A 15759-nucleotide genomic window follows, 5' to 3' on the forward strand; every position below is an offset into this window, starting at 1 on the left:
TCAAGATTGAGACGCCATTTATACATTAACATGGGCTTTGGACCATTCGATAAATTGGTGTCCGGAAGAATGAGATAATATCGCAAAACTGTACTGTTTTTAATATCTGAGTTATTGAGTTGTAAAAATCGAACAGATTACTTTGGAGGAGAATGAGACTGAGTGACTCAGTGAATGAGTGAGTAAGAATGGAAGTGAGAGTGAGAATAAGAGTGGGTGAAAGTGGGAGCTAGAATAAAATGTGAGTGGGGATGAAAATGAGAATGAGAATGAGAAGGAAAATAACATTGTGAATGAGGATGAGAATGTTTTTCGAATGAATGAAATTCTTGAAAAGTTCCTGATATCATAAAACGTATTGTTTTTTAACTCGTACACAGATCACAGATTAACTGTGATTCATATATTCTTGATTAATTGAGTTTTCACAAACAGATTACTATGGTAGAATAAGAGGGAGACATAGAGATTGAGTGAGAGTGAATGAGTAAGGGAGTGAGAGTTTAAGTGGGAATGAGGAGAATGAGAAAGGTGTTCGGTTGAATGAGGTTCTTAAAATACTCTCTAATATCGCAAAGGTGTATTTTCATCTCTGATTGATTGAGTTGTCATAGACGAAAATATTACTCTAAAAGAAAGAGAGGGGAACAGATTACTATGGAATATGGAGATGGGAACCAAGTGGGTGAGTGCGAGTGAATGATTGAGTGAGTGAGAGTAGAAGTAAGAATGGTGTTCAGTTGAATGAGATTCTCGAAATGCTTCCTGATGTCGCAAAGCTGTATTTTTTTTTTGTCAAATAGATTACTCTGCACGAAAAATAGGAGATGCTAGAATGAGTGAAAGTGAATGAGTAAGTAAGTGAGAGTGGAAGCGAGGTGGAGGAGAACGAGAATGAGAATGAGAATGTAAATGGAAATGAGAATGAGAATGTGAATGGAAATGAGAATGAGAATGCGAATGAGAATGAGAATGAGAATGAGAATGATAATGATAATGAGAGTGAGAATGAGAATGAGAATGAGAATGAGAATGAGAATGAGAATGAGAATGAGAATGAGAATGAGAATGAGAATGAGAATGAGAATGAGAATGAGAATGAGAATAAGAATAAGAATAAGAATGAAAATGAGAAGAGGTTCTTGAAACGGTCTCTAATATCACAAAGCTGTATTTTTTTTTAATTGAGTTGTCATAGGTGAACAGATTACTCTGTAAGAAAAATAGAAGAACATAGGAGTGAATCAGTATGTAAGTGATGATGGAAGTGAGATAGAGAAGAACGAGAATCAGAATGATGATAGTGTTCGGTGAATGAGGCTCTTAAAATGTTCTCTAATATCGCAAAGCACTATTATTTTAGTCTCTCATTCGTTGAGTTGTGAGTTAGTGAGAGTGAATGAGTAAGTGAACGAGAGTGGAAGTGAGGATGAGAATGAGGATGGTGTTCGGTTGAATGAGGTTCTTGAAATAGTCTCTATTATCGCAAAGCTGTATTTTTTGCTTTGATTGAGTTGTCAAACGCGAACAGATTACTCTGTAAGAAAAAACGGGAACTTAGGAGTGAATGAGAGTGTATGAGTAAGTATGTGAGAGTAGAGGTGAGATAGAGGAAAACGAAAATGTTGTTCGATTGAATGAAGCTCTTGAAATTCTTTCTAATATCGCAAAGCTCTATTATTTTTATCTCTGATTGGTTGAGCTGTCATAGGCGAACAGATTACTCTGGAAGAGAGAGAGGAAAACGTAGTGAGTGGGAAAGTGAATGAGTGAATGAGAGCGAAGAAGGAAGTGAGTGAGGGTGAATGAGGTGGATGAGAGAGTAAATGAGCGTTAGAGCGAGCAAGTGAGTGAATTGAATGTGTATCGTGTAGCAACATTTGTGTCATGTTCAGGTAGTCAGCACATCATAGTTATTGCGTAGTCATGTCATAGTCATTTTAACATCATTTTAAAGAAGCTTATCATTAATAAGAAATATATTCCAATGATGAAACCGGGGAATTTTTCACGTAAATAGTACGTTCGAGTTTATGTGATATTAGGATAAATGTTACATTCGGGTGAATGAAATTCTTTTAAAACTTACATTGACCACTTGTTGAATCCAGGAAACCCCTAAGTTATGATGGACGACGAAAGAATCTTACGTTTTATGGAATTTGTAATTTTTGAGAACGTACCCTTTCATGACCTGGAGATCATCGTTCACCAACAATGATTTCTTGAACTTACGTGTTTTGAGGGTACAATCCAGTTGTTAACGTTATGCTTGAGAGTACAGTGTGGTTGCTCATTTGTATGGGAAGATTTCTTCGCAACGGATCCGTCGGACTTTACAGCGTAAGACATGGTATTTACTGGTTAGCTTTTCAACGATCCTTCTATCTTCTGGCGTAAGGTTCCCTCTGTTTCGACCAATGGCTCAACCCGAATGGACAGTGTTCATGGAATCGTTTTAGGATTTGGTAGATGTTGGATTTGTCTTTTTTGTTACTAGCAGATACTAGCTATAGTGGTTCCCATGACCGAGGGGTTTACGCCAGACATGTCGTGATGAGAGATTCGAGCTTGATCTCTGGTCTACCTAGTTATTTCCGTCAACTACATTTTCCGGCTTGTACTGATACACGCGTGTTCTCGAAGTTGTCACTCAGAATACAATCGAGGCATATCATTTGACATGGAAATCTCAACTAAGTGCTAATTCGGAATGAGTATTACCTGAAGACGGCGGAGTTCCTCTAGACACGTTAGTGTACCAACTAAGGATTAACCCTTTCACTACAAGTGTCGTCTATAGGCGACATCCGCGCGACGACCTGTATGTACGATCACACAAGTGTCGTTCAGTGGTAGCACTCCGACGGAGCACACTGCCGTAGAGAAAGGGTTAAAATCAGGTTGCTAAGTTATCTACTTCAACCTCCTGGTCGATGTTAAAAAATGAACTTATACGGATGAAAAATATTGTTGAATTTAGGTCCAAAATAGCTTGGAAGATATTGTTATAATATGGATCCGAAAACGATGAATTGTTCAACTGCAAAACAGATCAATATAATTTGATAAAAAGGACCCAAACTAATCGAATATTCATTCCGTTCGATCATGCATCGCGATCGATCATGAAAACTTCGATTTTATTGGGATCTGTTCCCTAATGAAAAGAAGAAAACTTCCAAAAACAACTAATATTATTGTCAAATTTCTTGAATAATAAAACATTCTCCACAAATGAACGACAACTAGCGCATTCCCAATGAATAACAGGCACATCATGAAACCGCAATCGGTAAATAGAAAGTCAAACACAGATAAGAAAAGAGAGAGATAAATAGAATGAAGAGATATGGAACGAACTACACACAATCAATAGGAAATAGTAGAGGACATGTGAGAAAAGAAGGAGCAAGAAACCAAGCGCACTATTTTCATTCGAACATTCCGTACGAAAAAACAAGGGCATTCCATTCAATCTACAAAATATATATTTTTGGTAGCGATCAAATACTTTCAAAATACCCATAAAATCTGACGAGAATATGTCTTTCAGTTTCCCCTTTTTCCGAGTTTCCTGTGTCTGTTGCTGTTGTAGTTTGTGTGCTATATCGTGGAAGTCGTCGCGCGGTTTGATGAATTTTTTGTTTCATATTATATTCATTTATTCGATTTTTTTTGGTCACAAATCGGTCGAAATTCCATTCCGGAGAGTTTGAGTTCCATCTCGGCCGCAATGGTATACACAATTTCGTGCACAATACATACACAGAGTGAGGGAAACAAACACACACACACAGGCGCACACGGATCGACGGAGTGATGATGTGGTGGTGTGTTTTTTTTTGAGGTACGATATTTCACAGACGATTTTTTTTCGCATCAGCAATTTGTATGTGAGTGAACGAAACACAATCCAGAATGCACAAAGCAGCAGAGAAAAAAGAGAAGAAAAAGAAACATCAAGAACGAAATGTTAATAAATCATTCAACAATATTCATTCATTATTTGCAGAGCGGTGGTTCACGGAGGGAGGCAGAGGACGGGGTGGAACAACAAAAAGAAAAAGAAAAGGAAATCGGATGCGAGATGATAGGGGCGCTAATTTCACAAGATTTCACACAGACTCGAACTTTTCGAGTAGCGTTCCGAGGGTGGTATTCTTGTGTTGGGCGAAGCGTTCGCGATGGTGGATGTTGGATGGAATGCTTAATGTATCCTGAATGACGATGTATACGTTTACGTAACAGCAGCAGAGCACAATCCCATCACCTGGGAAAGTTTTTTTTTGTATATATTGAGACTAAGGGCAAAACGAACAGCAACGATTGGGGCTTGCATTTTCCCAAGCCGCAGATGAAAAAATACATGTAAACAAAAGCTACGGTAGTGGACTAAAACCACTACTTCTTGTCGGCACCAGCTAGAGAAAGTGGAAGGTCAGATGAAACAGAATTACCAGAGCTCTGTCGGTTAGTGGTAAAAATAAAGGGATTATTCCAGCTCGTTTGGTCGATTGATTTTGACATCGGTTCCCAGCTGAGGAGTCGGTTCCTTTGTGTATATAATCCATTGTTGAAATGTTTTTACATTGTTGGAGAGTTTACTGTTTACTTTTCAATTGCAGCGAAAATTGTAACAAAGTAATAGAATTAATTCCACTAAAAAGGATTTGGTTAAATTGTAAACCCTAGCTACGATACAATGACGCAAATGCAAATTAAAAGTATACCTAACCGTTTCAAGGGGTTTTTGATGTTTACACCACTCGCTACAAATTATCGTCTACAAGGATTACAGTTGCTATTAACATTTGCGAATTAAGCGCTTTTTCGAATGATTGCATAACACTGGCAATTTTTCAGATGATGTGTCAGTTAAAAAACCTCTACATGACAATATACACACACATATCGGGACCGTTGTGTTTTATTCACTGCACCAACACTATAGGCCAGAAACAATCTCACCAGATTTCGAATTCTTGTCTACGTTAAAGAAGCGTCAATTATATCGCGCTTCTAGCAAAAAAGAAAACGAATAAGGGGACTATGCAAACAACCAGTTTCTGACTAACCTTTTGAAATATAATCGAGAATTTTTGCTTGTTTCAAATTTGCATAGACAACTACATTTTCGGTTGATTTTCCGTTCCACTTAAACTCTATTTTTCCTAATGTGAGATTAACACTCGTGAAAAAAATTATAAATCGTGCTGAGTTGTGAACATTTATTTTTTTTTTATCCCATTTATTTATTTCTTAGGCTCATTAGCATTTTATCTGTAACAGAGCCGGGTTTTTATCGTGTACATGTACATATGTTTATGTTTCTATAAATTGTAAATTACACAGTAGTAGTAGTAGTAGCCATTTAGGCGTTAGGTTTTTCTGTTCCATTACATTATGGTAAATTACACTGTAGTAGCCATTTAGGCGTAAGGGTTTTCTATCTATTCTTCCATTGTTCAGCAGACCGGACATAGCGGAGACAGTTGATATTGATCATTGTTGTTTATAGAACAGCAACCCGATGTTTCTTGCAGAGCAGAGCAGTTGTATGGATGAATCGATCTTATTTCGACCGTGGATCGTTCTCCATCGCTGATGATGGTTGCGTGGACGTAGTTATTCTATAACAACACAAAGATGGTCAACATTTATTTTCAACGATATTAATTTCTTTGGAAGCCTAATTGGTTTAAAAAATCATGATTTTATTTTCGAATAAAACAAAAAAAATTAAAATTGGTTGAAAATTCCAATCATTTATGTAATCTTCCGACATAATTTTTATCTTTAATTTGTTTGAGATTCATCTATGAAATGTTACATCAATGAACACTAGATATTGCATTAACTTTAACACTTTTTCAAAGGTCAAAGTTTGAGTTTTTTGAAAATCGAAAAATCACCGAAAATCGGGTTTTTTAAACAAAACTGTTGATGCCATGTCTTAAAGTTGCATGACTTGTCGAGATTTACTGTTATCTCGAAATTTTGTTTTGCGCTTGGTCGTATTTCTTGCCTGCTTTATTTCTCCCTTGAGTGAATTTTCAATTTTCAAAAAACTCAAACTTTGATCGCTTTGCGCCACTCTCTCTTAAGTCCAATTGAGCGGAAATTTTGCATATGGTGTTTTTTTCGAGGTGGTGAACATTTTGTATAGGGTAACTTTTTCAAATTTTAAGGTCGATTTTTTCCAATACATTCATTGGCACCCTAATGGACATGGATGCTATATTGGAATGGATGTTATATTGATATTTTGTCATGTTTTGCGTTAAAATTACTATGCGTCTCCATTGGTTCTGTCCAGCTTCTTTTAACTAATGGAGATGCGCGATAGTTTTGAAGTACCAATCACAAATAAGACATTTCTTTCTGAATTTCTGACATTTTAACCGTCTTGTGAGCCTTCAGTTGTAGCTAAATATTGAAAACTAGTAAATCGTTTTAAAAGTTACGACAGAGAAGAATGGCAGAAAGCTCTGATTGAGGATGGCGAAACAAATGGCTCAAAAGTGAGCAAGTAACGTAGCGGCGAAGCACAATTTACCGGATGAGAACTATAAAATATTTTCCTGTGATTTCTATTCCAGTGCACAATAGTCCAAGAGGTGCATTTGAGTGGAAATTAGCATCTAGAGCTCGACTGTTTTTTTCGAGACAAAATTTGTCTTCGGCCAAATCGTTGCATATGATAGAGCGCACATTTTTATGTTATCAAAAATAGGATGACCAAAATTGTCGATGAAACAAAAAATATAACTTTCTTATCTTTATAGATAGAGATAAAAATAGTTCGAAAATATTATGACTCCAGTTATTTGAGACTTTAACTTTTTTATATTAAATTTTACATACAAACTGTCTTCGAAAGACTTTTAAAGCGTAGAATTATGTAGAGTGAAATATTCTTCAAATGCTGCCAATAAACATTTTTTAAGTTTGCCCCAGAAAGAATGAAAATCAAATGAAGAGAGCGTATTTTTTGGGAAGAAATATCAATAACTTTGAATAGAGATGAGATATTGACACGTTCTACGTCGCAAAATGTTTGTATTAGTAAGCTCTAAAAGTCTTTCGAATACAGTTCGTAAGCTGAAATTTAAATATAAAAGACAGATCAAAAATCCATTTTTTTTTTTCATGATGACCTTGAGGCAACTCAGAAAAAAGCGCTATATCGGTTATATCAAGAGATAGAAAGAGACTTTGTTCTACAAAGTTGTCTCAAATAATTGAGACTACAACATTGTTGAACTATGTATATCTCTATCTATGAAGATAAGACAGTTATATGTTTTATCACCTCCTGAACCATTGTGCAGTGTCGCTTATACCTTCAGAAATGTTATGTCAAAAGGATTTTTCGATATTTCATCTCGTTGAAAAGTTACATCAAAAACTATGCAATCATCTCAAGGGAAGTAGCATTACTATACGAATCCGGTTTTTGATATCTCAATTTTTCCATTTATTATGATTTTTCAAATAGCGATTTTTGTTGAAAAAACAGCTAATGTTTATTCAAATGGCTGTCATTTTGTCAATTTTTGGAATAAAAAAAACCCTTATGCTCAAGAATAAAGAATCCGGAAGTGATATGATAAAACCTCCGTTAATTACTACATTGAAGATAAGTAATGTTTCTTAGACAACTTCCTCTTCCGCTCTCTCTAACAGGTAATAATTGTCCTGGCAACGTCCTTACAAATGCAAAAGAGGATAAGGAATGTAAGTTCGATATATACTTGAGAGAGACTCAAGAAACTCTACGACCTCTCATGAACAAATATCACTGTCACAAATGCAATCCAGCCTTCCGATTGTTATCACGTCAATACCTGTGTAAAAATAAGCGTTTTGTTCAATCTTGATTTGATTTTGCTTCTCATTGATAAAGAGAAAAATACTATCTCAATTCATCTTTTCTCCCGTAGACACAAATTTGAAATACTTTTTCATTTTTTTTCTTTTTCAGCACTATTTCCCTTCTTGCTTCGCAATGGTTCTGTCTGAAAATTATACCTTTTGACGTAGAACTACGTCTTTCATTAAGGGTGCCAAATCAGAAAACAGGTCACGTTTTTATGAAATGAAGTTAACGTTAATAACTATTTTTGCCGCGAACGGATTTTGACGATTTGCAAAAAATGCACGCCACATAATTATTTGAGGAATTTCAAGCAAACCATATTGAATGTCATGCTTGAATGTTGTTAGTTATTTGGTTTCGCGTGCCAATCGCAAAACTTCCTTCAGTAAGGATGGCATTTGCGCTAATCTTGATCATAGTGAAGCAATGTAACTCTTTTCGAAATTATTGAGAGACAGAATTTATTCCGTTTATTTATTCACCAAGAAAGTAAACGATTGAGTAAATGAGTAAGTGATTCGGTTTCGCTTGCCAGTAGCAAAACTTTCTCCACTAAGGATAACAGCTACGCTTATCTCGAGCATGAGAAAGTAATTTAACTTTTTTCGAGGCCAGTAATATTAACAGAAGCGTTTCTTTTGAGAATAGCGCAAAATGATGATAAGTGTTGATATTCTTAGTCGCTTAAAGCCAACAATGTATGACTCTATATGCATGCTATGTTGAACGCTTGTTTGGGGCAATTGGACTAAGACTAAACAAAACTGTAGCATGATATTTGATACTTGCAAGTATTGTCATTGTTGCAAAAAAAATGTTGTTGTTTCCATTCGGTGCCAAAGAAAGATTGATGTTGTTATGAGATGTGGAATAATATTGCTGGTACAACAAGTATATAATCGCCTGTAGCCGAGTGTATGTCAATTGCGAAAAAGACCACCGGAAAGCGTTCGAGGTAAATTTTCAATGCATTGACATGAAACAAAGTGTGACATGCGATTAGCCTGTGTATTGTTCTGCGAGGGCTAGAATGAATCATCAATCAATTACGTCAACTGATTCTACAATAAAAAAAACACTTCGAGGCGACCAAACCATTCTACGGCTATATCTAAAATTTCGCAGCACTCTAAAAAAATATCCGAAGTTATTAACGAGTGACTTGAACAAAATAACAGCGTAGTTCTACGTTAACAATGTTGTCGTGGGCACAACCTCCTATATTTTTTTCTGTATTATAATGACTTTCAACCTTATGGTAGGGTCGTCACTCAATTGTAACTTGGCACTGAATTAGTTGCCCGTTATTGACGACACGGGTAGGAAAGCACTGAACGAATATTGGGGCGCAAATCATCAGAGACGACAACAAAACAAAAACAACTGAAATCGGGCATTTCCATCCTCAGGTTTCGCGCTTTGTTGCACAATTGAGGATCCATTTTTATTTATATAGACGGAACATATAGGAGTACCTTATTTCGCCTGAAAATTCATTTCCACCTTCGAGCAAAGATCAATTTTTAGCAACACATTTGGCCTTCCATTTTATTTCTATAGATAGAAGATATAGAAGTGCGTAATTTCAATTTAAAATCCATTTTCACCATCGGACAATGATCAATTTCGTTAGTGCATACATCTAATGAACTGACAACGCGATGTAATTTTAAAAAATACGGGGAATTTAATTTGTTGGATTTTACTGTTATCCTTCAGAGTTTTTTTGAAAATTTGCTGTCTATATCATTGATCTACGCGCACAGTCGAATATAACTCAATACAGACGGCTCACTCCTTTCATCGAGGTTAAAAAGCTTCCAAAACAGTTCGGTACATTTGCGTCGTGCATGGAGAAGGTCTACAGCACGGAAATGGTTTGCAAAGTTCAAATATCGCGACTTTGACGTCGACGACACACCCCTTCTGAATTCGATGAAGAACATCTCAGTTCACTTTTGAAGGAGAACGGTCGCCAAAACAGTCGTGAATTGGCGGAAAAAATGAACTGCGGTGAATATATAATTGATTAACTTAATAATGTAATTATTGTTTTTATTAAAAAAAAGCTACGCTATGAAATTACTCCCCAATCCAGAAGATAGAACGCAACGCTTTTCACGATGTAATTTTAAAACATGGGAATTAAATTTTCCGGATTTTCCCATTTTCCTCCACAGTTTTCCGATTATGTTCGATCATTTCCGAATACATTGAACTACGGAAAGAGACGAATACAACAAAATAAACACGACTCAAATCGGATGACTACTTCCTCGGGTTTCGCGCTTACCAACAAATTTGGCTTTCAAGAGTGATCACCAAACATCAAACAATGAAGTGAAGGCCTAAGAATTGTACTTAGATTTTTTCTTGCTATTATATATTTTATAAGCTTTTAATTTCATTCTAGTCTTGAGAAAAGCCTACGTAGAAGATTGTCAATAGAAGGTATTTAGGTAAAAACCACAATCCATTTGGCTAAAAAGATCCCATACATTCAATATACCATTTTATTGTCCCTTTATTTTCGCCTCTACTAGCATGTGCACTTTACTTTTCTATCAACCCTCGCAATTCAATAAATTATCGAGATCAGATCGAAGATACAGATAAATAGAATAGACAGACCGAGAACAAATATACAAACAAAAAAAAACGAAGAGGATTTATTCGAATCAGAGAAAGAATATGCGAAACACAGAAATAAAAAAAATACAAAGATAAAATAGAAAATGGAGAAAGAAAATAGACATTGCATTGCGTTGCACAATAAAAGTGTAGATGTAATAAAAATACTGAAATAACAGGTTGTAAATAAGTGTAAAACAAGAGCATATATGCAAATAATAGATAAGATAAGATGCCATAGGTAGAGATAAGGAAAGAGTAACATGAAAAAATGAAAATCAATAAGTATTAAGATATCATTTTGATGAAGAAATAAAGAAGATGAATGGTCATGGTCCATGGTTGAAAATCTCTCTGATGCGAAAGTTGAATTTGAGAGGCAAGACATATTTTAGGTTTCATGCACATAACATTTATTCGTCTTCATTGCTCGAAATGTTCGCAAATCGCTTTATTTAGAGATTTGGCGATGTCAGCTCGAATAATCCTCTTATTTTTCAGCAGATGGAAATTAACATTCACCGCGTTGAGTGTCTGCTGAATTCCACCAAAAAGTAATCGAGAACCCACCAAAAGGATTGAAATTATTGGAAATCTGAATAATTAATGTGTTTTCTCCTATTTTTTTCTGAACCATAAATTCAATATGAACAAACGGAGTTTCGGGAGGCCTTGAAGTGTGGGATTTGCAATGGGATGACATGTAACCGAGTGATTTTCTTCATATTACTCAAGACAAGAGACAAGCCAACTAAAGGAGGTTCAGTGTGTGTTATTCTGAACAATATCCCCAAGGCAGTACACGTAGCAAAAGCTCTGCATCAGCTTTCTCGACATCCGGAAGCGGAATGACGCTGCGTCCTCAGGAAGGATTTTCCGATGCCCCTAATGCACACATATATCTCAGCCCAAGGCTATAATCCTAGCTTGTTCCTCTCTTTTGGTTTCCTTGGTCCACAGTAAGCTTGTTGTACGTGCAAACTAACGACGGGGATCAGGAATACTATAAAACGCAAATCCTCACCGGGAGTGTTCCGCTTTGAACATGACACGACCCACTTTATGTATGAATACCGACAAATGGATGGATGCTCTCTACTCAAAGTGGCGAAATCTCCACCGGCTAAAATATATATACAGAAATCGCTCACTAACTGGTCCTGGTTTAACTGGTCTGCTTTGTACTGTGCGAACGTAAAGTAGTCCTTGCACCAGTTAAATAGCAGAATTTCGTAATCAATCGACGCCATATTCAAATGGAAGATTCGCTATGAGGGGCATTCGAATGTAATTTGGAATGTTATGAAAATTGACATTATTTTCGCATGACAAAAACATTGATTAAATTACAGAAAAATAATTTCCTCAAATTACATTTCATACCAGTTGTCGCACTCAATGCGAAACTTCCATTGGAATCCGTTTGTTTATCCAATTTCGTGATCAACGCGAATCAAACAATTCATTGAAGTTCCCCTCGATTTTATTTGACGTTGTACATGCTGGACCAGTTAAAACGCGAATGTCGATAACTGGTCTTCCCTTTTCACCCAGTTAGCGAATGTTTACTGTATTTCAGTCTCGAAGTGAGAGCAAAATTTGATCAATCAAATTACTGTGCGTCTCCATCGCGAAGGAAACTTCAAGGTCGAAAAGCTTCGTTAACTCGCAGGTTCACTCGTTAGAATCTTTCTCCAACTATCCAACTATCCGTTCCATGTAACCGACACATCCCGAGCGTTGTGAAAGTTTCGGCGCAACAACGACGGAGCAAGAACGAAACCGTTAAAGTATCTCGATTAAGGTTTTTAGCAGCAATCTGTCAACTTGTTGAAACTGGAATGGGGGAAAACAGTAAAGGGTGAATCTGACCTTAGAGAAACTTTGAAGGGTGTACCACCACATGAAACCGTTTTTTACTTTGTCATTCATATGCTTGACTTTCTCTGTGTTCTTTGCCATACCTCGAGAAATGGGATGGCTGGAATTCTGCTGCTGTCGGGTGGAATTCAATTTGGGAAACTTCCTGCACTGGCTGCACTACTTCCCGGCAATATCGAGGCCAACGATAGACACGACAGGAAGGAAACATTTAAATTAAACTTTCATTCGCTTTGCGCACACGAGTTTTTCCACTCCACGGCAGCAGCAGCCGATGAGGTGGCAAATAACCGCTGTTGCTAGGGCTACGCAAAAGCACCTCTGGTGGAAAATTGAATTTCTGTTCTTCGTTCTCTTCGTTGACCATTCTTTCTCACACACCAACCCATACCCATTTGTTTTGACGAAAAAAGGAAAAGTTCGTTCAGTTTAGACCACCACCCCAGGGCAAAAGGTCGCACAGCACAGCAAAAACAAAGTTTTGCCGTGTTTCCCTATTAATAATTTGGAATTTAATTTCCACTTGGAATGGGCTGATGGGCTGGAAAACTTCACGTGAGTTGGAGGGGTGGGTGGGGGCAGAATATACACTATGTTTTAAGCTACCACTACCGCACACAGCAAACAGCGGCGGCGGGTTATTTGCGAGCCCTAGTATGGTACCAACTCAGAGAAACCGGCAAAACGGCGTTCGCACTGAGGTCGAAAAGCAAACCGACTTCCTCTCCCATGGCGCACTACTTTCCCTTTTTCCCCGTCAGGAAGACAGAGGGTTTTGGTGATGTTTGGTGAGGAAAGTTTCCCATTTAAATGACGATATACCGTTGTGAAAAAAGGGGTCCTTTCTGGGCTGTTTATAAATTGATTCTGTCCAGAGATATTTGTTATATCCTCTACCATGTTTTGATTTTTTGTCGTTCCGAAAATATGTACTCACAAAATAACTCTAATTTGCATGTTTCTTCAGTATACTCTACTGTTGTTTCTTTCAATTTGGAAAGCGAAAGTTTCCATTGACGAATTAAACTTTCGAATGGGCTATTTCATTATCATCGTCTAAAAGTTTCATTTCGCATGCGGAAGGATGCTTGCAAATAATACATGGAATACATGTTTGATACAGAAAATCTAAAAAACATAAAGACAGCTCTAATCGAACAACTCCTTCCTCGAGTATTACGCTTACCAACACATTTGACGATCCCTTTTTATTTAAATAGATAGAATATATAGGAGTGCGTTTTGACGTAGCACTACGTTTTTTATTTCTGTATTTGAAGTGCAAGGTTATGAACGTTAACACGAGAAGCACTCAGAAACAACTATCAGTAAAATCGCCGAAAATCGAAAAATGCATTTATTCAAAAAAAAATCGATTACAGGCTTTCAAAGTACTTCCCTTCCGATAAAATACACGATTACCAGCGAGTTTTCCACTTTTGGGAGGTCTGATAAAAGAAGTGTCCTCCGAGCTTCTTGAAAATCGCCTCCGATGCTTTTACTACTGATATATCCTTGGTGAATCGACGGCCTCTACGGTGTTTTTTCAGCACAGGATACAATGAAAAATCACAGGGGACCAAATCTGGGGAGTAAGGAGGGTGTGGCATAACTTGAATGTCGTTTTTCTCCAGGCATTCGGTTACAACTCGAGTGGCATGCGGTGTCGCGTTATCGTGGTACCCATTTTGCGCACCCATGTCCCGGCTTCAATTCGTTCGCTAGGATGTGGTGTGTCGAATCTACGGATGTATTCTTGACCTCGACTATTCCTTCTACACTAATAGACTTATCTTCTTACACAATAGTCCATATCGTGTTGATATTGTCCTCAGTACAGGAGATTCTGGGCCTTCCGTTAGCAATCAGTTCAACCGACTCTCGACCATTTTTGAAGCTTGAGTACCATCGAAAAATTGTTCTTTGGCTAATACAAAATTCACCATAAGCCTCCTGCATCATATCGACCGTTTCTGACGCGGATTTGCCCAAGCGATGACAAAAGAGTTATGATTACGACATGGTTGGAGAATGGTCTCGCTCGCGAAGTATCGATGATAATTCAATACAGTTTGCGTACAAATGGTGTCATTGGGTATGGATTCGATAGCGGAGAACCATCTTCATTCGGGACTGATAGTGAACATAACAAAACAAAGAGTGGAAAACAACATTCAATGAATGAATACTCCTTTGGAAAGATCGCACTGAACAAGATAACGAGTGAGTCAAAATAGACTGAATACGCGTGTATGTATGATTTTATTTTCCCTTGTACTCTTTTCCTTGTCAGCAGTCTTCAGGATGCAACTCGGTGCTGATGAGCAACAAGATTTTTGTACCCAGTTTTGAGCTCCCACTTCTTGTGCACACGTGCGCTCTGGCGAATGAGTACGCTCAGAAACACAGATGAAATGTTTGGTTGCCGTTCTTACGCCCAGTTTTAAGCTGAGTTTCACGCTGAAATTTTTGCCGTGCTTGCGCCGTATTTCTATACTGCGCGCTTGAATCTGGATTGCTCTCTCTGTTAAGATATTTTTCTTCACTCAAGCTTATACGTTTCAAATGGGGGCGCGCTGTTGTTTTTATGCTTTGCTTAGAACGAACGAAGACAAAGCGGGCGCTAGAAATTGATATGTTGTGTGGCAAAGAGGCAAATAGATGAACGGAATCGAGACAGTATTTTTCCGTCTTAATCGGGAATGAACTTTGCGAAGAGGATATGTGAATGTTTTCTGTCTCAAATAAAGTGAGGCATAAACGGAGAATGGAAGGGTGTTTTATCTGGGAATGAGTGTTTTTGAACGAATTTCGATGCGATTTTGCCCATACCTGATGATAATCACTCTATTCGAAAGTTAAAATGTCTAAGAATTATATGCTGAATAATTATTCACTCTATAACTAGAAACTAGCTTGAATATAGCTTTAAAAACAGGCTATTAAAATCACACAAATCTATATATGAACTGGTGCTCGCTCGGAACGCCACCATCAGCGACGAATGACCTTCGGGCTAAAGTCCCTTAAAGAAAGGAACAGAAAAGAACGGAAATCCACTCAGTAATGATTCTGTGGTGGTTGGAACATGTTCTCGCTGACAGCTAAAACACTATTTCCTCCTTGGCCAATCCCGTTTTTATTTTGTTACCGGTCTGAACGGAACCCCTAGCGAAAAACCACGTACTCATAATAGTTTTGAACAAAGTGCTATCCTATTGAGACTGAAAATTGTGCCATTGACGATAGATAATGCGGACAATACGGAATGTTTCATCACGGACAATGTCAAAAAAACCGCCTTGTTTGATGCAAGTAACAGAGCCAATATTAAATGTACACGAATGGTTCAATCGATTTTCGAT

The 15759-nt window shown here is 37.4% G+C and overlaps 1 protein-coding gene across 8 annotated transcripts in view; it reads right to left on the reverse strand.

Moving 5' to 3' along the window:
- Positions 1-15759, reverse strand: part of LOC129780450 (serine/threonine-protein phosphatase PP1-beta catalytic subunit) — a 179503-nt gene that overhangs the window by 76465 nt on the left and 87279 nt on the right. For 7 of the 8 annotated variants that reach the window (XM_055788745.1, XM_055788743.1, XM_055788741.1 and 4 more), the window contains exon 3: positions 3526-3606. The exons of the other annotated variant lie outside the window; for it this stretch is intronic. In XM_055788745.1, coding sequence (XP_055644720.1) covers positions 3526-3606 — 81 coding nt within the window. The remainder of the gene's footprint in view (positions 1-3525; positions 3607-15759) is intronic. 8 annotated transcript variants of the gene reach the window in all.

Source organism: Toxorhynchites rutilus, chromosome 3, assembly GCF_029784135.1.
Source record: "Toxorhynchites rutilus septentrionalis strain SRP chromosome 3, ASM2978413v1, whole genome shotgun sequence".
In the NCBI taxonomy this organism is placed as follows: Eukaryota; Metazoa; Arthropoda; class Insecta; order Diptera; family Culicidae; genus Toxorhynchites; species Toxorhynchites rutilus.